Source organism: Stomoxys calcitrans, chromosome 5 (assembly GCF_963082655.1).
Source record: "Stomoxys calcitrans chromosome 5, idStoCalc2.1, whole genome shotgun sequence".
NCBI classification, from domain to species: Eukaryota; Metazoa; Arthropoda; class Insecta; order Diptera; family Muscidae; genus Stomoxys; species Stomoxys calcitrans.
In genome coordinates this window covers 94204931-94226739 of record NC_081556.1, presented here as the reverse complement: position 1 = coordinate 94226739, position 21809 = coordinate 94204931, and the positions used below count along the sequence as shown (strand labels likewise).

Here is a 21809-nt window from a genome sequence, read left to right as displayed (position 1 = left end):
CATATAAACCGATCTCCCGATTTGACTTCTTGAGCCCCTGGAAGCCGCAATTTTCATCAGATTTGGCTGAAATTTTGCACATGGTGTTCCGTTACGACTTTCAACAACTGTGCCAAGTACGGTCTAAATCGGTCTATAACCAGATTTAGCTCCCACATTTTAGCAGAATCCATGGTGGTGGGTTCCCAAGATTCGGCCCAGCCGAACTTGGCACACTTTTACTTGCTTTTCTTTGTTCTTGTTATTATATTTGTTCAATACTCTTATCAGCTTAAATGCACTCTAGCATCGATGGTGATAGTCGCAAATAAAATTAAATTTTGTATTCAGTCAACCAAATTTTTTTGGACCAAAAAAATCTTATCGAGGCGACAATAAAATGAGGAATATTTTAAAAATAAAATTTCAAAATATGCTGTTGGGGTTGATGTTGTGTCTTTTTAGTGCGGACATTTCCTTGGTAAAATTATGTGACATCCTTTCTTCAAGTAGCATTTATGGAATTTTTTTGACTTCTAATTCTTGCTTTGTAGACAACAGCAGAGCCAAGTAATTTCCAAAATGATGATTCAGAAAACCAAAGAATGAACCACAATATTCAAGAATTGCATAGCAAAATCAATGATCTGGAGCGACAAATGAAAGAACTGTCAAAAGTAGTGGACGAGAAGTGTTTAAAGGGTCTTGACTCGAATGATGGTGTTGTTGTCATCCAGAGACGTATGGATGGCTCAGTGGATTTCTCACGCACATGGGCCGAATATAAAGAGGGATTTGGCAATATTTCAGGCGAGTTCTTTATCGGTTTGGAGACTTTGCATAAGCTCACCAATGCCAGACCCTATCAACTTTTCATCATCATGGACGATTGGGAAGGTGACAGACGTGTTGCGCTTTACGATTTCTTTGTGGTGGGCAGTGAGGAACACAAATATGGCCTACTTTCTTTGGGCACATACAGCGGCAGTGCAGGGGATGCTTTATCATATCATTTGGGAAAAAATTTCACCACGAAGGATCAGGACAACGAACGTCGCTATGAAAATTGGTGTCCTCTTGGCCATGGGAGTGGTTGGTGGCATATGGATTGCAATCCATGGTAAAGTATCGAAGATGTCTTTATGACACTAACCAGCATTTACAGTTTCTTTTGGATGGTTTTTTTTTTAGCAATTTGAATGGGCCATATCTGAAGGGCAAGGTCGACGACAATATACATAAAATTTCCCCTGAACTTTCCACTAAGAAGCAGCGTTTTCAAAGCCGACATGTCGAAGCCATAGTATGGGATGCGTTCAAAGGTAGTCAATATTCATTGAAATTCGTGGAAATGATCATTAGACCTCGATAAAGAATCCTCAACATAAGATTTTTATTTTTCAATTGTATTGAACGAAAATATGCCAATAAAAACTTGCTAAGTTTGGCCGGACCGAATCTTATATACCCTTCACCAAGGATCGCATTTGTCAAGTTCTTTGGCCGGTATCTTTTTATAGGTAAAACATGTGAAAGCGTGCAAAGTTCGGCCGGGCCGAATCTTATAAACCCTCCACCATGGATCGCATTTGTCGAGTCCTTTTCCCCGTATCTCTTTTTAAGGCAAGCAAAGCATCATGCAAATTTCAGCCAAATCGGATAGAAATTGCGCCCTCTAGAGGCTCAAGAAGTAAAATAGCGAGATCGGTTTATATGGGAGCTGTATCAGGCTATAGACCGATTCAGATCATATTTAACACGTATGTTGAAGGAGAAGCCGTTGTACAAAATTGTTACCCAAATCGGATAATAATTACGCCCTCTAGAGGCTCAAGAAGTCAAGATCCCAGATCGGTTTATATGGCAGCTATATCAGGTTATGAACCGATTTGAACCACACTTAGCACAATTATTGGGAGTCATAACAAAACGCCACAAGCCAAATTTCAGCCAAATCGGATGAGAATTGCGCCCTCTAGAGGCTCAAGAAGTCATGATCGCAGATCGGTTTATATGACAGCTATATAAGATTATGGTCCGATTTAAACCATACTTAGCACAGTTGTTGGAAGTCATAAGTAGAAACACGTCATGCCAAATATCAGCCAAATCGATAAGAATTGCGCCCTCTAGGGGCCAATGAAGTCAAGATCCAAGATCGGTTTATATGGCAGCTATGGCAAAATATGGGCCGATATGGCCCATTTACAATCCCAAACGACCTACACTCATAAGAAGTATTTGTGCAATTTCAAATTTCGGCTAGCAGACAGACAGGCGGACTGACGGACGGACATGGCCAGATCGACCGAAAATATCATGTTGATCAAGAATATCTATATTTAATGGGGTCTTGAGGGGTCTTTCGAGGAGTTACAAACAGAAATTAACGAAATTAGTATACCCACATAATGGATACGAATTGCTATGTTATTGCAGCTTTATGAGGTTATGGACCGATTCGGTCCATAATTGAACTGAATCTCGAAGACCACAGTTGAAGTCATTATGCAAAATTTCAGCTAAATAGGATAAGAATTGCTCCCTATAGGGGTTCATGATGCAAAATGTGCAGATCGGTTTATATGGGAGCTATATCAGGTTATTGACGCATTCAGACCATATTCGAAATGTATTGTATATATTGGGGGTCATGGGAGTAGCCGCTGTACAAAGTTCAGCCAAATTGGATACAAATTGCGGCCTCTAGAGGCTAAAGACATATAATCGGGAATAGATTTATATGAGAAGGGGATCAGGTTATGAACCGATACTTGGTATGGCCGTCGCGGCACAAAACAAAACACTTTGGGCAAAATTGCAGCTAAATCGGATAATAATTCCCCCCTCTAGAGGTTCAAGGGGTCAAGATCCGAAATCGGTTGGTATGGCAGCTATATTAGTTTATGGACCGACCATGTTAGGTTAAGTGGTAGTCTGCCATCAGATTCACTTAGATTTTTTTGCCCATTGTGGTACCATTTTGTTCTCACCTTTGAACTATCCAGATCATTTTAAAAGGCCCAATAACTTGCAAATGTTCGCATCCGAAAAATCTGACAGGTTCTCAAAGAAATCAGAACCTTAGGAACTCCTTCTACCTGCCAGTGCGAGCCCCACACATACACACACACACGGAAGGTTTAGGTTAGGTTAGGTTAAAGTGGTAGTCTGCCATCAGACTCACTTAGACATTTTCGTTCATTGTGATACCACAGAAACAGAAGAAGGACAATGTCTTCTAGTTCCTACCGTTGAACCATCCAGATCGCTTCAAAAAGCCCAACGAATGTTCACAGCCGCTTAATCAGACAGGCTCTTAATGAAATGAGAACCTAAAGTGGAACTCCTTCTGACTGCCAGTACGGGACACACACACAGAAGGTTTTCCAAGGTCTCTTCTTCTTCGATGTCCTCACAGCTTCTGCAAAAGTCATTATTGGCAAACTTCAGTCTGTCAGCATTTTTTCCGACTAGACAGTGACCTATAATGACGGACCTAATGACTGAGACGCCTGTTCTAGCCAATGACAGCAAAGCTGTAGAGCTCTTCAAGTCTAGTCCCCTCCTTGTGACCACCTATCATTCGTTGTCCTTCGAGCCTGGTCCCGAAAACTTAGCTTACATTTCGTTGGAGGCATATCCACATATTCCAGTTTCCCTGGAATGTGTAAGGTAGTTCCGTACGTCCTTCCGTCCGTCCTTCCGTCCGTCCGTCCTTCCGTCCGTCCGTCCTTCCGTCCGTCCTTCCGTCCGTCCGTCCTTCCGTCCGTCCTTCCGTCCGTCCGTCCGTCCTTCCGTCCGTCCGTCCGTCCTTCCGTCCGTCCTTCCGTCCGTCCTTCCGTCCGTCCTTCCGTCCTTCCGTCCGTCCTTCCGTCCGTCCTTCCGTCCTTCCGTCCGTCCGTCCTTCCGTCCTTCCGTCCGTCCGTCCTTCCGTCCGTCCGTCCTTCCGTCCGTCCGTCCTTCCGTCCGTCCGTCCTTCCGTCCGTCCGTCCTTCCGTCCGTCCGTCCTTCCGTCCGTCCGTCCTTCCGTCCGTCCGTCCTTCCGTCCGTCCGTCCTTCCGTCCGTCCGTCCTTCCGTCCGTCCGTCCTTCCGTCCGTCCGTCCTTCCGTCCGTCCGTCCTTCCGTCCGTCCGTCCTTCCGTCCGTCCGTCCTTCCGTCCGTCCGTCCTTCCGTCCGTCCGTCCTTCCGTCCGTCTTTCCGTCCGTCCTTCCGTCCGTCTTTCCGTCCGTCCTTCCGTCCGTCGTTCCGTCCGTCCTTCCGTCCGTCCTTCCGTCCGTCCTTCCGTCCGTCCTTCCGTCCTTCCGTCCGTCCTTCCGTCCGTCCTTCCGTCCGTCCTTCCGTCCGTCCTTCCGTCCGTCCTTCCGTCCGTCCTTCCGTCCGTCCTTCCGTCCGTCCTTCCGTCCGTCCTTCCGTCCGTCCTTCCGTCCGTCCTTCCGTCCGTCCTTCCGTCCGTCCTTCCGTCCGTCCTTCCGTCCGTCCTTCCGTCCGTCCTTCCGTCCGTCCTTCCGTCCGTCCTTCCGTCCGTCCTTCCGTCCGTCCTTCCGTCCGTCCTTCCGTCCGTCCTTCCGTCCGTCCTTCCGTCCGTCCTTCCGTCCGTCCTTCCGTCCGTCCTTCCGTCCGTCCTTCCGTCCGTCCTTCCGTCCGTCCTTCCGTCCGTCCTTCCGTCCGTCCTTCCGTCCGTCCTTCCGTCCGTCCTTCCGTCCGTCCTTCCGTCCGTCCTTCCGTCCGTCCTTCCGTCCGTCCTTCCGTCCGTCCTTCCGTCCGTCCTTCCGTCCGTCCTTCCGTCCGTCCTTCCGTCCGTCCTTCCGTCCGTCCTTCCGTCCGTCCTTCCGTCCGTCCTTCCGTCCGTCCTTCCGTCCGTCCTTCCGTCCGTCCTTCCGTCCGTCCTTCCGTCCGTCCTTCCGTCCGTCCTTCCGTCCGTCCTTCCGTCCGTCCTTCCGTCCGTCCTTCCGTCCGTCCTTCCGTCCGTCCTTCCGTCCGTCCTTCCGTCCGTCCTTCCGTCCGTCCTTCCGTCCGTCCTTCCGTCCGTCCTTCCGTCCGTCCTTCCGTCCGTCCTTCCGTCCGTCCTGCCGTCCGTCCTTCCGTCCGTCCTTCCGTCCGTCCTTCCGTCCGTCCTTCCGTCCGTCCTTCCGTCCGTCCTTCCGTCCGTCCTTCCGTCCGTCCTTCCGTCCGTCCTTCCGTCCGTCCTTCCGTCCGTCCTTCCGTCCGTCCTTCCGTCCGTCCTTCCGTCCGTCCTTCCGTCCGTCCTTCCGTCCGTCCTTCCGTCCGTCCTTCCGTCCGTCCTTCCGTCCGTCCTTCCGTCCGTCCTTCCGTCCGTCCTTCCGTCCGTCCTTCCGTCCGTCCTTCCGTCCGTCCTTCCGTCCGTCCTTCCGTCCGTCCTTCCGTCCGTCCTTCCGTCCGTCCTTCCGTCCGTCCTTCCCATTTGACTGGGCCACTAGAGGGCCCAATTCTTATCCGATTTGGCTGAAATTTAGCATGACGTATTTCGTTATGACTTCCAGCAACTGTGCTAAGTATGGTTCAAATCGGTGCAAAACCTTATATAGCTGTCATATAAACCGTTCTTGAATCTTGACTTTTGCGCCACTAGAGGGCGCAATTCCAATCTGATTTAACCGAAATTTTGCATGACGTATTTCGTTATGACTTCCAACAACTGTGCCAAGTATGGTTGAAAGCGGTCCTTAACCAAATATAGCTGCCATATAAACCGATCTTGAATCTTGACTTCTTGAGCCACTAGAGGGCGCAATTCTCATCTGATTTGTGTGAAATTTTGCTTGACTTGTTTCGTTATGTTTTCCAACATTTGCGCTAAGTATGGTTTAAATCGGACCAAAACCTGATATAGCTGCCATATAAACCGATCTTGAATCTTGACTTCTTGGGCCACTGGAGGGTGCAATTCCTTTCTGATATGGCAGAAATTTTGCATGATGTGTTTTGTTATGACTTCCAACATTCTTAGTATGATTCAAATCGGTCCAAAACTGGATATAGCTTCCATATAAACTGATCTGGGATCCTGACATCTTAAGCCACTAGAGGGTGCAATTCTCATCCGATTTGGCTGAAATTTTGCATGACGTGTATCGCTATAACTTCCAACAACTGCGCCAAGTATAGTCCAGATCGGTCCATGACCCGATATAGCTGTCATATAAACCGATCTGGGATCTTGACTTCTTGAGCCACTAGAGAGCGCAATTCTTATCCAATGTGGCTGAAATTTTGCATGATGTGTTTTGTTATGACTTCCAACAACCTGATATAGCTGCCACATAAACCGATCTGGGATCTTGGCTTATTCAGCCTCTAGAGGGCACAATTATTCAGCCGATTTGGCTGAAATTTTGTACAACAACTTCTCCCATGACCTTTCACATACGTATCAAATGTGGTCTGAATCGGTTATAGCCTGATACACCTCCCCCATAAACCAATCTCCCCATTTTACATCTTGGGCCCCTAAAGAGCGCAAATTCCTATTCCATTTGACTGAAATTTTACACAATGACTTCTTTTATGGTCTCTAACATTCAATTCAATTATGGTCCAAATGGGACCATAACTTGATATAGCTCCAATAGCATAGAAATTCTTTTCTTTTATCCTCTGTTTGCCTAAAGAGAGATAACGGGAAAAGAACTCGACAAATGCAATCCATGATGGAGGGTATATAAGCTTCGGCCCGGCCGAACTTAGAACGCTTTTACTTGTTACTATTTCTTTGTTTTTCATAGTGGTTCTCATAGTTTTCGGGAGGCGCATGGGTTTTGTGGGATTGCACATGTATCCCTCGTTGTGGCGAGCCGTTTGCTCCCAGATCCGATGCTCACCTCCAGCGACCCCTAACCTGAGAACTGACGCTGATGTTGGCCATTGGTTATTTGAAGGCGCCAATAATTTGCCTTGTCAACTCGAGCATCATTAGCACTCGGTATTTAATTAAGAGCCAGTGCCATCTGTCGCCTCACTGAGACTCTCCTCTCGAAAATCGCTGACTGTCCGCGATCGCATTTGCAGTTACTACGCATAAAAATATGGCTTTCCACCATCTTCAACCTGTGGACGCTAAGCTTCCTCTGGTAACGATGGGCACCACATAACTCTGAGCTCAAAGTTCCAGCCGGTGTGGTGATCATGGTAACCCGTGTCGTCTGGGCTCATATAAACCTACTTTTGGATTTTACTTCTTTAGCCTCTAGAGGTCGCTATTCTATCTACCATTATCATATAAAAGAAACCGCACAAACACTTCGACAAATGCGATTCATGATGGAGGGTATGGGAGATTCGAACGAGCCGAACTTGATACGCTTTTAGATGTTTTTAGCTCTTATCAAAAGAACTGTCTGCTCTAAGTTGCATAGATAGGGCAATGTTCTATTAGAAAGTTTGCGTAGTCGAGTATATTCTCTCAAATCCAGAGCAGGGTTTTATTTCGGAAAGAAAGTAAAATGAAGACCGTATGGGAAATCAAATCACTGAGAATGATTTTGCTGCTAGTTCTTGGGCTAATTCAAGGGGGAAATACTACAGTAAACTTTTTTCTGTCTGAAGAACAAGAAAAGCTAAGAGTTGTTTAAATTTCCTCGATCTTTTGTAGACTACCGAAGATAGTTGTTATGCACAGGAGGATGACGCATCAATTGGCCATTGGTTTGAACAAGTAACACAGAATATGTTGCACATGCAGGAGAAAATGAATAACTTGGAATTGCAAATGAAACAAATGATGAAGGTTGTGGATGATAAGTGCTCCAAAGATAAAGATATTGTCATACAGAGACGCATGGATGGTTCAGTGGACTTTTATCGCACTTGGTCTGACTACAAGGTTGGATTTGGCAACAAATCCGGCGAGTTCTTTATTGGATTGGAAAACATTCACAAGCTTACCACCTCAAGACCTTATCAACTATTGATCATCCTGGAAGATTGGGAAGGCGATCGACGTCTTGCGCTTTATGATTTCTTTGCGGTGGGCAGTGAAGATCAGCAATATCCTCTACTTAGTCTGGGTAGCTACAGCGGAAATGCCGGAGATTCATTATCATATCATCTGGGACAAAAATTCAGTACAAAAGATAGGGACAATGATGACTACAAGACGAATTGCGCAGTTGACTACACTGGCGCTTGGTGGTATAAAAGTTGTCATTATAGGTAAGATGGTCAAATGGAAGAGGCTTTTCAAAGTGGGCGTAACATTTGATAATGGCGTTTTTGATATATTTTAGCAATTTAAACGGCCGATATCTGAAATATGATGTTGTTGGCAATGCTCAAGGCGTAGATTGGTATCACTTCAAAGAACAACATAGCTCGCAGAAATTTGTTGAAATGATTTTAAGGCCTCGTTGAAAGCTATAGTTCAGTGTTAACATACTATTTGTTACTAAAGGCGAATAAAAGTGATGCAGGCAAATCAACGAAGATGTAGAAATGGTCGTAAGTCTAAATGAAAATGCTAAGAAAAACAAAACAAAATACTACAAAAAAAAAACAAGTAAAAAGTTCGGCCGGGCCGAATCTTATATACCCTTCACCATGGATCGCATTTGTCGAGTTCTTTTCCCAGTATTTCTTCTTAGGCAAAAAAGGATATAAGAAAAGATTTGCTCTGCTATTAGAGCGATATCAAGATATGGTCCGATTCGGTGGTACGACCTCCAGAGGTTCGAGGAGTCAAGATCCCAGATCGGTTTGTATGGCAGCTATATCAGGTTATGAACCGATTTGAAACATGCTTGGCACAGTTGTTGGATATCATAACAAAATACTTCGTGCAAAAATTCATTCAAATCGGATCAGAATTGCGCCCTCTAGAGGCTCACTAAGTCAAGACCCAACATCGGTTTATATGACAGCTATATCAGGTTATGTACCGATTTTAACCATACTTGGCACAGTTGTTGGAAATCGTAACAAAACACGTCGTGCAAAAATTTATTCAAATCGGATAAGAATTGCGCACTCTAGAGGCTCAAGAAGTCAAGACCCAAGATCGGTTTATATGGCAGTTATATCAGGTTATGAACCGATTTGAACCATACTCGGCACAGTTGTTGGATATCATAACAAAACACGTCGTGCAAAATTTCATCCCAATCGGATAAGAATTGCGCACTCTAGAGGATCAAGAAGTCAAGACCCAAGATCGGTTTATATGGCAGCTATATCAGGTTATGAACCGATGTGAACCATACTTGGCTCAGTTGTTGGATATCACAACTAAACACGTCGTGCAAAATTTCATTCCAATCGGATAAGAATTGCGCACTCTAGAGGCTCAAGAAGTCAAGACCCAAGATCGGTTTATATGGCAGCTATATCAGGTTATAAACCGATTTGAACCATACTCGGCACAGTTGTTGGAAATCATAACGAAACACGTCGTGCAAAATTTCATTCCAATCGGATACGAACTGCGCACTCTAGAGGCTCAAGAAGTCAAGACCCAGGATCGGTTTATATGGCAGCTATATGAGGTTATGGACCGATTTTAACCATAATTGGTACAGTTATTGGAAATCATAACAAAACACGTCGTGCAAAATTTCATTCCAATCGGATATGAATTACGACCTCTAGAGGCTCAAGAAGTCAAGACCCAAGATCAATTTATATGGCAGCTATATCAGGTTATAGACCGATTTAAACCATACTTGGCACAGTTGGTGGATATCATAACAAAATATTTCGTGCACAATTTCATTCCAATTGGATAAGAATTGCGCCCTCTAGAGGCTCAAGAAGTCAAGATTCAAGATCGGTTTGTATGGCAGCTATATCAGGTTATGAACCGATTTGAACCATACTTGGCGTAGTTGTTGGAAATCATTACAAAACACGTCGTGAAAATTTTCATTCCAATCGGATAAGAAGTGCGCAACCTAGAGGATCAAGAAGTCAAGACCCAAGATCGGTTTATATGACAGCTATATCAAAATATGAACAGATTTGGCCCATTTACAATGAAGGGTCGGGGGGGGGGGGGGGTCGGACCCTCCCCCTTACCCTTATTTTCAGAAACGCCAGATCTCCGATGGGGTACCTAGGGGGGCCGCTCCACCCTAAAACCAACCAAATATATATTTAGACCAATCACAACAATATGGAACTCAAATGAAAGGTATTTAGGATAAGAAAACGTGTATCAGATATCCAATTGTTGGACCATGTATTAGGGGAACCACCCCAACCCCAAAACACCGCTAAATCGAACATATTTACCGACTATGACAATATGGGACCGAAAATGAAAGGTATTTGCGAGTAAAATACGAATCTGATATCCAAATGTGGGACCAAGTTTCTGAGGGTCCACCCCTTCCTGAAAACAACCTTTTTAGGACCCATAGCCCAAACGGGACATATTTGCAGACTTTTGCAATCAGGGGTTAAATGAAAGGTATTTGAAATTGGGGCACAGCCCCTTTTCCAAAACACCCCCCAAAGAGTAAAAATTTTGGTGCCAAGTGTTTGAGGATGCCTCATCTCATAAACTCCCCTTAAACCAATGGTAATATGGGGTTTAAATAAATGGTATTTGAGCACGATGCTGTTTCTGGGCCAAGTGTATAGGGGACCACCTCACCACCTCACCTCCGAAAAACCCAAAAATCGGATCATCTCACTTCTGAAACTCCCCAATTATCGAAAATGCATATTCGAAGCATAATTTTGTTCCACAACGGAGCGGGCCCAGTTCAGCTAGTTTTGTATAAATTTTTAGCTGAATCCATGGTGGTGGGCTCCCACGATTCGGCCCAGCCGAACTTAGCACGCTTTTACTTGTTTACAATAATTTCTATACTTAACTTTGCTGTCGACCCTCATATAGATTAATCTCCGGCTTGCTGTTGTAAAACTACGAAAAGTGCGATGTTTTTATACCCTCCACCATAGGATGGGGGTATACTAATTTCGTCATTCTGTTTGTAACTACTCGAAATATTCGTCTGAGACCCCATAAAGTATATATATTCTTGATCGTCGCGACATTTTATGTCGATCTAGCCATGTCCGTCCGTCTGTTCGTCCGTTCGTCTGTCGAAAGCACGCTAACTTCCAAAGGAGTAAAGCTAGCCGCTTGAAATTTTGCACAAATACTTCTTATTAGTGTAGGTCGGTTGGTATTGTAAATATGCCATATCGGTCCATATTTTGATATAGCTGCCATATAAACCGATCTTGGGTCTTGACTTCTTGAGCCTCTAGAGAGCGGAATTCTTATCCGATTGGAATGAAATTTCGCACGACGTGTTTTGTTATGATATCCACCAACTGTGCCAAGTATGGTTCAAATCGGTCTATAAACTGATATAGCTGTCATATAAACCGATCTTGGGTCTTGACTTTTTGAGCCTCTAGAGTGCGCAATTCTTATCCGATTTGGCTGAAACTTTGCATGACGTGGTTTGCTATGATATCCACCAACTGTGCCAAGTATGGTTCAAATCGGTCCATAGCCTGATATAGCTGCCATATAAACCGATCTTGGGTCTTGACTTCTTGAGCCTCTAGAGTGCGCAATTCTTATCCGATTGGAATAAAATTTTGCACGACGCGTTTTGCCAAGTATGGTTCAAATCGGTCCATAACCTGATTAGCTGTCATATAAACCGATCTTGGGTCTTGACTTCTTGAGCCTCTAGAGTGAACAATTCTTATCCGATTGGAATGAAATTTCGCACGACGTGGTTTGTTATGATATCCAACAACTGTGCCAAGTATGGTTCAAATCGGTCCATAACCTGATATCGCTGCCATATAAACCGATTTTGGGTCTTGACTTTTTGAGCCTCTAGAGTGCGCAATTCTTATCCGATTTGGCTGAAACTTTGCATGACGTGGTTTGCTATGATATCCAATAACTGTGCCAATTATGGTTCAAATCGGTCTATAACCTGATATAGCTGCCATATAAACCGATCTTGGGTCTTGACTTCTTGAGCCTCTAGAGTGCGCATTTCTTATCCGATTGAAATGATATTTCGCACGACGTGTTTTGTTATGATATCAACCAACTGTGCCAAGTGCGGTTCAAATCGGTCCATAACCTGATATAGCTGCTATATAAACCTATCTTGGGTCTTGACTTTTTGAGCCTCTAGAGTGCGCAATTCTTATCCGATTTGGCTGAAACTTTGCATGACGTGGTTTGCTATGATATCCAACAACTGTGCCAAGTATGGCTCAAATCCGTCTATAACCTGATATAGCTGCCATATAAACCGATCTTGGGTCTTGACTTCTTGAGCCTCTAGAGTGCGCATTTCTTATCCGATTGGAATGAAATTTCGCACGACGTGTTTTGTTATGATATCCACCAACTGTGCCAAGTATGGTCCAAATCGGTCCATAACCTGATATAGCTGCCATATAAACCGATCTTGGGTCTTGACTTCTTGAGTCACTAGAGTGCGCAATTCTTATCCGATTTGAATGAAATTTCGCATGACGTATTTTGTTATAATATCCACCAACTGTGCCAAGTATGGTTCAAATCGGTCCATAACCTGATATAGCTGCCATATAAACCGATCTTGGGTCTTGACTTTTTGAGCCTCTAGAGTGCGCAATTCTTATCCGATTTGGTTGAAACTTTGCATGACGTGGTTTGCTATGATATCCAACAACTATGCCAAGTATGGTTCAAATCCGTCTATAACCTGATATAGCTGCCATATAAACCGATCTTGGGTCTTGACTTCTTGAGCCTCTAAGGGCGCATTTCTTATCCGATTGAAATGAAATTTCGCACGACGTGGTTTGTTATGATATCCAACAACTGTGCCAAGTATGGTTCAAATCCGTCCATAACCTGTTATAGCTGCCATATAAACCGATCTTGGGTCTTGACTTCTTGAGCTTCTAGAGGGCGCAATTCTTATCCGATTTGGCTGAAATTTTGCATGACGTATTTTATTTATATTTTCAACAACTGTGTCAAATAAGGTTCAAATCGGTTCATAACCTGATATAGCTGCCATATAAACCGATCTGGGATCTTGACTTTTTGAGACTCTAGAGGTCGCAGTTATTATCCGATTCGCCTGAAATTCAACATACGTTTTTATTATGGTCTGAATCGGTCTATAGCCTGATATAGCTCCCATATAAATCGAACTCTCTATTTTACTTCTTGAGCCCCCAAAGGGCGCAATTCTTATTCGAATTGGCTGACTTTTTACACTGGTCTCCAACATATAATTTAATTGTGGTCCGAACCGAACCATATCTTGATATCGCTCTAATAGCAAAGCAAATCTTTTCTTATATCCTTTTTTGCCTATGAAGATATGCCGGGAAAAGAACTGGACAAATGCGATCCATGGTGGAGGGTATATAAGATTCGGCCCGGCCGAACTTAGCACGCTTTTACTTGTTTCGAATGCCTTTATCTGGGTGAATATGACTCACACGTAAATCAAAGCTTCTTTGTTTAATCAATGTTTATTAAAAAAAAAAATACATGACCAAAAAATCATTTATATATGCTTGGGGGGGATGTACAAAGCTCTTATCAATCGAGGTGTTAGCTCAGTCGCTCTTTTGGGGGATTTTTTTCCTAGCAAATCTTGTCTTTAACATCGATTGAAGTATAAATCTTGAAAATGAACTCTCAGTCAAGCAAATTGTTTCCTAACAAAAGTGTGCGGTAAATCTTAAAGCGGCACAACAGACAAAATGAAGTCCAACTTGGGAATAAAATCACCGGCTATGGGTTTGCTGTTAATTCTAAGTCTAATTCAGGCAGCAATATCGACAGTAATTTTACATTTTGCCTTTGTTTTCCTTGGAAACCCACTTACATTCCCATATTCTTCCCGATTAGACAACAGAGGCCACATGTCGTGCACAGGATGATGAAACCATTGGCCAATGGTTTAGTCAAGTGTCACAATACGTTGTGGCCAATCAAAACACCAATCAAAATGTGCTGCAACTACAGAGCAAAGTTGATAATTTGCAGCGGCAACTGCAAGAGCTGCAACAAGTAGTGAATGACAAGTCCAGTTCCAAAGATAATGAAGCAAATGGTGGAGACATAGTTATACAGAGACGCATGGATGGTTCCGAGGATTTCTATCGCAATTGGAATGATTTCAAAGTTGGTTTTGGCAATAGTTCTCGCGAATTCTTCATAGGCTTGGAGACGTTGCACAAACTCACCACCTCAAAACCCCATCAACTTTTGATCATCATGGAAGATTGGGAAGGCGATCGTCGTCTAGCGCTCTACGATTTCTTTTCGGTGGGCAGTGAGATGCAGCAATATTCCCTTCTTAGTTTGGGCACCTACAGCGGAAGTGCAGGCGACGCATTATCATATCATCTGGGACAAAAATTCAGCACAAAGGATCGGGATAATGATGTGCATAACACGAACTGTGCTGTTGACTACACGGGCGCATGGTGGTATAAAAATTGTCATCATAGGTGAGGCAGGACAATGAAAGACGTCTTTAAGAACATCAATTTTTTTACCTATTGTTGTTGTTTTTTTAGCAATTTGAATGGTCGATATATGCAGGGTACCACTGTTGAATATGCGCAAGGCATTAACTGGTATCAGTTCAAAGGTCATCACTACTCACTGAAATTCGTGGAAATGATTTTAAGACCTCGTTGAATGGCATGCGTAATTTACATTATTTTTTTTTTTAATCGTAGGGTATAATCGACCTTTACTGTAATAAAGATATTATTTTATACTAGCTGACCCGGGCCCGCTCCGGTGCGCCTTCTTTTACTTTATATTGAACAAAAGTTTCCTTCGAATATTTATTTTCGACAATTAAAGTAACAGACAAACTTGACTAGCAGTTTAACAATATAAGTGCCTTTATCTGAATCCCACATGATCTTTATTGGTCTACGAATTTAAGGTGTGCTCCATTCCTAAAATACTTCATTTCAGCCCGATATTCCTATGATGTCTAATTTAAGGGTATTTTCGGGGGAGAGGTGGTCCCCCAGACACTTGGCCTTGAAAAAATATCAGCATCGTGTTCTTCTCTCAAATACCATTTATTTAAACCCCATATTGCCATGGGTTTAAAGGGAGTTTACAGGATGAGGCGTCCCCCAAACACATGGCCCCAAAATAGGTTATCAAATTCGTTTTCTAATCTCAAATTCCTTTCATTTGAGCCACATATTGGCATGGGGGTTGTTTTGGGGAAGGGGTGATGCCCTTAATATATGGTCCTACATTTGGATATCAAATTCGTATTCTACTCCCAAATACCTTTATTTGAGCCCCATATTGCGATGGTCAGTAAAAAATTTATGTTTGTGGGGTATTTTGGGAAAGGGGTAGACCCTCAGAAAATTGGTTCCGAAAATGGGTATCAATTCTTGCTCTAACCTCCAATACCTTTCATTTAAGCTCCACATTGACATGGTCGGTAAATATGCCCGATATAGGGGTGTTTTAGAGAGTGGGCTGGTCCCCTAAACGCTAAGACCGGAAAATATATCAGCATATATCATATATTTGAACCCCATATTGCCATTGCCCTCAAAATCGGATATCAACTTCTAATTTCTAATCTCATTTAAACTCCTTATTGCAAAAGTCAGCAAATATGTCCGGTTTAGGGTTTTGGCCCTAAAAACTATGAATATTTAGTTCCACTCTCTTTAAGACCCAAATTGTTTTGGTGACGGGGTTGTTATGGTGGTGTGACGTCCCCTAGACAGTTGGTCCCTAATGTTGATATCAGATACGTAGTCTACTCCCAAATACCTTTAATTTGAGCCCCATATTTCCATAGTCGGCAAACATGACCTTGGGGGGTGTTTGGGGGATGGGCGGCCACTCAGTGAGTTGGCCTTGAAAATATATATCGGATTCGTGTTCCACTTAAAAAACCCTCTTATTTGGGTCTCATATTGCAATGGTCAGCAAAAACTTCCTATTTGGGTGGTGTTGTGGGGGTGGGGTAGCCCCATAGACACTTTTCTCGAATATTGATATCAAATTCGTGCTTTACTCCCAAAGACCTTTCATTTGAGCCCCATATTGCTATGGTCGTAAATTTGTCCCCATTGGGAATGTTTTTGGTGAGATGCCCCCCCAAACCCTTGGTTCCATATTTAGATATCAGATTCGTATTCTACACTAAAATACCTTTTATTTAAGCCCCATATTCCCATGGTCAGTAAATAAGTCCTATTTGGGGGGTGTTTTGGGAAAGGAGTGTACCCCCAGAAACGTGGTCCCACATTTGGATATCAGATTCGTATTCTACTTTCAAATACCTTTAATTTGGGTCCCATATTGCCATGGTAGGTAAATATGTCCGATTTTGGGGTGTTTTGGGGCTTGGGTTGGTCCCCCTAGCACTTGGTCCGACAATTGGATATCAGATACGTTTTCTTATCCTAAATACCTTTCATTTGAGTCCCATATTGTCGTGATTGGTCTAAATATATGTTTGATGGGTTTTGGGGTGGGGCACCCCCCCTAGGTACCCCATCCGAAATTTGGATACCAACTGTTTATTTTTAGGGTACTATATGAGAGCACACAAAATTTCGCTTAAATCGCACCACTCACTTCTGAGATCTGGCGTTTCTGAAAATTAGGGTAAGGGGGAGGGTCCGCCCCTCCTCAGATATCAAAAAATGTAGTACCCTATGATGGCAATTCGTCACCTCGAGCGACAAAAGTGAAAGGTTTTTTCCATGTAAGAAGACGAGAATTGAGACCGGTCCCTATCACCAGACGACATATACCGTGACGGTTTTGAGCGCTATCCCATTTCCATTAGGGGTCCATGGCGTATGGCATGGGGCAAATGAATTTCCGCATCCTCTTTTTAACATAACCTAGTCACCCATCATATTTTTCCTGGTTGTACCTACATGGCAAATTTCAGCTCATTCTATAAATTTGATCTGTAGCTCATTCTATAAAGAAAGTACCAAATGGTACCAATTTTGTTACCAAAATGTTCAAATTTTAAAGAGATCATTTATACATCTAACATATTTTGCCTACTTGTACCAACATACCAAATTTCAGACCTCTAACTCCATCTGTAAAGAAAGTACCAAATGGTACCAATTGCGGAACTAAACGTAAGTTTTCTCCCATTCACAGTACTATTTTTCCATTCCATGTTTTCATCCTCATAATTATGTAGCAGAGGTCTTTTAAGACAAATTTCTAAATTGGTAAATTGTTGGTACTTTTTTAGTACTAAAATGTAAAAATTTCCAAAAGCTCTTCTAATCATCCAATTAAGTTTGCCATGGTGTACTTAAGTTTCAAAATTCATAGCTATAACTAAATTTACAAAGAAAGTACCAAATAGTACCCAATGCAACACTAAAAGTACTTTTTCCACCACTTCCAGTACTATTTTGGAAATTTTTTTCATCAATCCAATTTTCAAGAGTTTTTTAATTTTTAGCCCAAAATCATTTTCCCAGCTCTTTCCGTTCACACTGCACAAACATGCACCATTTCGTAATATGTTGGTACTATTTAGTACCTTAACGAACGAATATCGTCAAATCTTATTCCGCGTCTACGACCTAAGACCAATATTCGTGCAAAATTCCATAATTCTAGCTCAAGCCTTGTAGGCTGGGCAGTGATTAGTCAGTCAGTAAATCACGCGAGGCTTTTATACGTAGAGTAGAAAACAATTTAAAATTTATGTGCATTGGATCATTATACCCTCCACCATAGGATGGGGGGTATACTAATTTCGTCATTCTGTTTGTAACTACTCCAAATATTCGTCTGAGACCCCATAAAGTACAATATATTCTTGATCGTCTTGACATTTTATGTCGATCTAGCCAGTCCGTCCGTCCATCCATCTGTCTGTCGAAAGCACGCCAACTTCCGAAGGAGTAAAGCTAGCCGCTTGAAATTTTGCACAAATACTTCTTATTAGTGTAGGTCGGTTGGTATTGTAAATGGGCCATATCGGTTCATGTTTTAATATAGCTGCCATAGAAACCGATCTTGGGTCTTGACTTCTTGAGCCTCTAGAGAGCGCAATTCTTATCCGATTGGTATGAAATTTTGCACGACGTGGTTTGTAATGATATCCAACAATTGTGTTAAGTATGGTTCAAATCCGTCCATAACATGATATAGGTGCCATATAAACCTTGGGTCTTGACTTCTTGAGCCTCTAGAGGGCGCAATTCTTACCCGAATGGAATGAAATTTTGCACGACGTGTTTTGTTATGATTCCCAACTACTGTGCCAAGTATGGTTCAAATCGGTTCATAACCTGATATAGCTGCCATATAAACCGATCTTGGGTCTTGACTTCTTGAGCCTCTAGCGTGCGCAATTCTTATCCGATCAAAATGAAATTTTGCACGACGTGTTTTGTTATGATATCCAACAATTGTGCCAAGAATGGTTCAAATCGGTCCATATCCTGATATAGCTACTGATCGTGGGTCTTGATTTCTTGAGCCTCTAGAGGGCGCAATTCTTACCCGATTTGACTGAAATTTTGCACGACGTACTTTGTTATGATGTCCAACAACTGTGCCAAGTATGGTTCAAATCGGTTCATAACCTGATATAGCTGTAATATAAACAGATCTGGGGACTTGACTTCTTAAGCTTCTAGAGGGCGCAATTCTTACCCGATTGGAATGAAATTTCGCACGACGTGTTTTGTTTTGATTCCCAACAACTGTGCCAAGTATGGTTAAAATTGGTCCATATCCTGATATAGCTACTGATCGTGGGTCTTGACTTCTTGAGCCTCTAGAGGGCGCAATTCTTACCCGATTTGACTGAAATTTTGCACGACGTATTTTGGTATGATATTCAACAACTGTGCCAAGTATGGTTCAATTCGGTTCATAACCTGATATTGCTGCCATATAAACCGAGCTGGGATCTTGAATTCTTGAGCTTCTAGATTATTATCCGATTTGCCTGAAATTTCGCACGACGGATCCTCTCATGACCATCAACATACGTGTTTATTATGATCTGAATCGGTCTATCCCATATAAATCGATCTCTCTATTTTACTTGTTGAGCCCCCAAAGGGCTCAATTCTTATTCGAATTGGCTGACATTTTACACAGGTCTCCATCATATAATTTAATTGTGGTCCAAACCGGACTATATCCCGATATCGCTCTAATAGCAGAGCAAATCTTTTCTTATATCCTTTTTTGCCTAAGAAGAGATGCCGGGAAAAGAACTCGACAAATTCGATCCATGGTGGAGGGTATATAAGATTTGGCCCGGCCGAACTTAGTACGCTTTTACTTTTTTTGAGCTGAAATTGAGGCATGTTTACTGCTCTTTTGTAAGATATAAAGAAGCAGTGAGTATCACATTCTTTGGAGCCGATAAGAAGGCATATTAAAACAACAATTTTGAGAAGTTCTGTGGGTAGGTGTAAGAGCATTTTCGCTCAAGGGAAGAAAAGTCGAAAATATGTGTTATAGAATTCATATTTTGAGAAGTTGTGACTGATGGTGGATAGACTCCTAAAAGAGGTATATTTATATGCCTACATGTTGAGAGCGATATGTGATTCCGCCACTGGGTACTGAGTGCCTATGATGCTCGGTATGACAAGGCGAGATATTGGCGCCTTTAAACAATCAATGGCCATCCTGTTCCCGCGGCGATTGGTCATTTGGAGTTTGCTAACTTACAGGAGCTTGACCTACACTACTTACCACCATAATATAAACGAAATAAGAAAAACCTCCAAAAATATTTTTTTTATACAGATTTTATTTATTTATATATAAGTGTATACGGGAAAGAAAAACTCCATAAACATTTCATTTGTTTACATAGCAGGCAGAATTTGAAACTATTATTGTATTAGTTTATGAGATTTCATATTCTTTGCCGCCTGATAGGCTGGCGGCTACTTACGATCTAGGCTAAAGAGGGTGTAAAATAAATACTGGAGAAAGAATACGAGTAAAGAAAACAAAAAACTAAACTAAACTTGAAGTTGAACTCAATAAGGAATGAAACAAACTAGAATTTTTGATTTTGATCCAAGTAAAACTAAAACAAACCTAAAGTCTATAAGAAAATACATACAATGCATAAAATATCACCAAAGAATTGAGTATGAAAACAATTAAACAAAACACAAAAATTAAACAATACTTATAAAAGTGTTTTTTTACAAAATAAATGCTGTGTTTGCCTCTGTTGTAACTGAATAAGATTTGAAATTTGCCTGTTTTCCATTTGCATTACAAAGATATGTGAATTATTTTTTTTTGTTTTATATTCTTTTTATAAATGTCCTCAACGTTTATTATGTATGATAGTTTATATATATATTAATATTGTTTTTATGCATTTTTTTTCTTCTGTTCATTTGTTTTTGTTTTTTTTTTTGTAAATATAATCTACTCACTTTTTTTATTATTTCGTTGCCTACAAATAATTTTTTTTCTATTTAGTATTTTTACAAGTTTTTTGTTTTGTAACCAAATGCAATTAATTTTTATGTTTATAATTAAATTTTAAATGAAACTCTATTGATTTTGTAACAAAGCCCGAAATTATAGAGGGTGTCATGTTTTGTCTATTTTCCTCGCGTTTTTTATTTTTGTTGTTTTTGTTTCCTCTTCATAGCTGACAATTGATTTGAAACTAAAGTAATGCAAATAAGCTCAAATATTTGTTAATAGGCACGTTTTTTTTCTCCTTTTGGTTTCCATACACACACATTGTTTTTATTTTATTTATATATTTTTTTGTTTATTTAATTTTTTTTTTATTTTATTCTTTTTTTCAACTAAGAATTCAAGTGAATTTTGTGTTGGCATAGAATATAAGGTGGAATGAATGGTCATGAAACTAAATATTGGGTTGCCCAAAAAGTAATTGCGGATTTTTCATATAGTCGGCGTTGACAAATTTTTTCACAGCTTGTGACTCTGTAGTTGCATTCTTTCTTCTGTCAGTTATCAGCTCTTACTTTTAGCTTGCTTTAGAAAAAAAAGTGTAAAAAAAAAGTATATTTGATTAAAGTTTTATTAAAAATGCATTTACTTTCTTTTAAAAAATCCGCAATTACTTTTTGGGCAACCAATAGAATACAACCAGTAAAAGCGTGCTAAGTTCAGCTGGGCCGAATCTTATATATCCTCCACCATACATCGCATTAGTCGAGTTCTTTTCCCTATATCTATTTTTAGGCAAAAAAAGGATAAAAGAAAAGAATTGATTTAATATTGGAGCTATATCAAGTTATGGTCCGATTTGGACCATAATTGAATGTTGCAGAGCATAGTAGTAGTAGAAGTTATTGTGTCAAAATTGCAGCCAATTTGAGTAAGAATTGCGCCCTGTAGGGGCTCAAGAAGTAAAATTGAGATGATTTTTATGGGAGCTATATCAGGCTATAGATCGATTCAGGCCATATTAGACACGCATGTTAAAGGTCATAGGAGAAGCCGTTGTACTAAATTTCAGCCAAATCGAATGACCATTGCGCCCTCTAGAGGCTCACGAAGTCAAGACCAAGACCGGTTTATATGGCAGCTATACTAGATTATAAACTGATTTGAAACATACTTAACACAGTTGTTAGAAATAATGACCAAAACACTACGTGCAAAATGTCAGTCAAATCGGACGACAATTGCACCCTCTAGAGGCTTAAGAAGTCACGACCCTAAATCGGTTTATATGGCAGCTATATATAACCATGAACCGATTTCAACCATACTCAGCACAGTTATTGAAAGTCATAGCAAAACACCTCGTGCAAAATTTCATGTTAAATCGGATGAGAATTGCGCCCTCTAGAGGCTTAAGAAGTCAAGACCCAA

The 21809-nt window shown here is 41.6% G+C and overlaps 3 protein-coding genes across 3 annotated transcripts; all 3 read left to right on the top strand.

Moving 5' to 3' along the window:
- The first annotated feature begins 383 nt into the window (after positions 1 to 383).
- LOC106087489 (angiopoietin-related protein 1-like) lies at positions 384 to 1399 on the top strand. The gene is made up of 3 exons (XM_013252543.2): positions 384 to 460; positions 534 to 1099; positions 1171 to 1399. Exons 1-3 carry the CDS (start codon positions 413 to 415, stop codon positions 1349 to 1351), a joined length of 795 nt encoding a protein of 264 aa, XP_013107997.2. The 5' UTR covers positions 384 to 412; the 3' UTR covers positions 1352 to 1399.
- Positions 1400 to 7388: 5989 nt separating this feature from the next.
- On the top strand, positions 7389 to 8414 carry LOC106087495 (ficolin-2). The gene is made up of 3 exons (XM_013252547.2): positions 7389 to 7524; positions 7593 to 8152; positions 8227 to 8414. The coding sequence occupies exons 1-3, from the start codon at positions 7444 to 7446 to the stop codon at positions 8348 to 8350; spliced, it is 765 nt and encodes a 254-aa protein (XP_013108001.2). The 5' UTR covers positions 7389 to 7443; the 3' UTR covers positions 8351 to 8414.
- A 5179-nt stretch (positions 8415 to 13593) lies between these two features.
- Positions 13594 to 14712, top strand: LOC106087493 (ryncolin-1). Its single transcript, XM_013252546.2, has 3 exons — positions 13594 to 13762; positions 13830 to 14434; positions 14504 to 14712. Exons 1-3 carry the CDS (start codon positions 13682 to 13684, stop codon positions 14625 to 14627), a joined length of 810 nt encoding a protein of 269 aa, XP_013108000.1. The 5' UTR covers positions 13594 to 13681; the 3' UTR covers positions 14628 to 14712.
- Positions 14713 to 21809: the final 7097 nt, after the last annotated feature.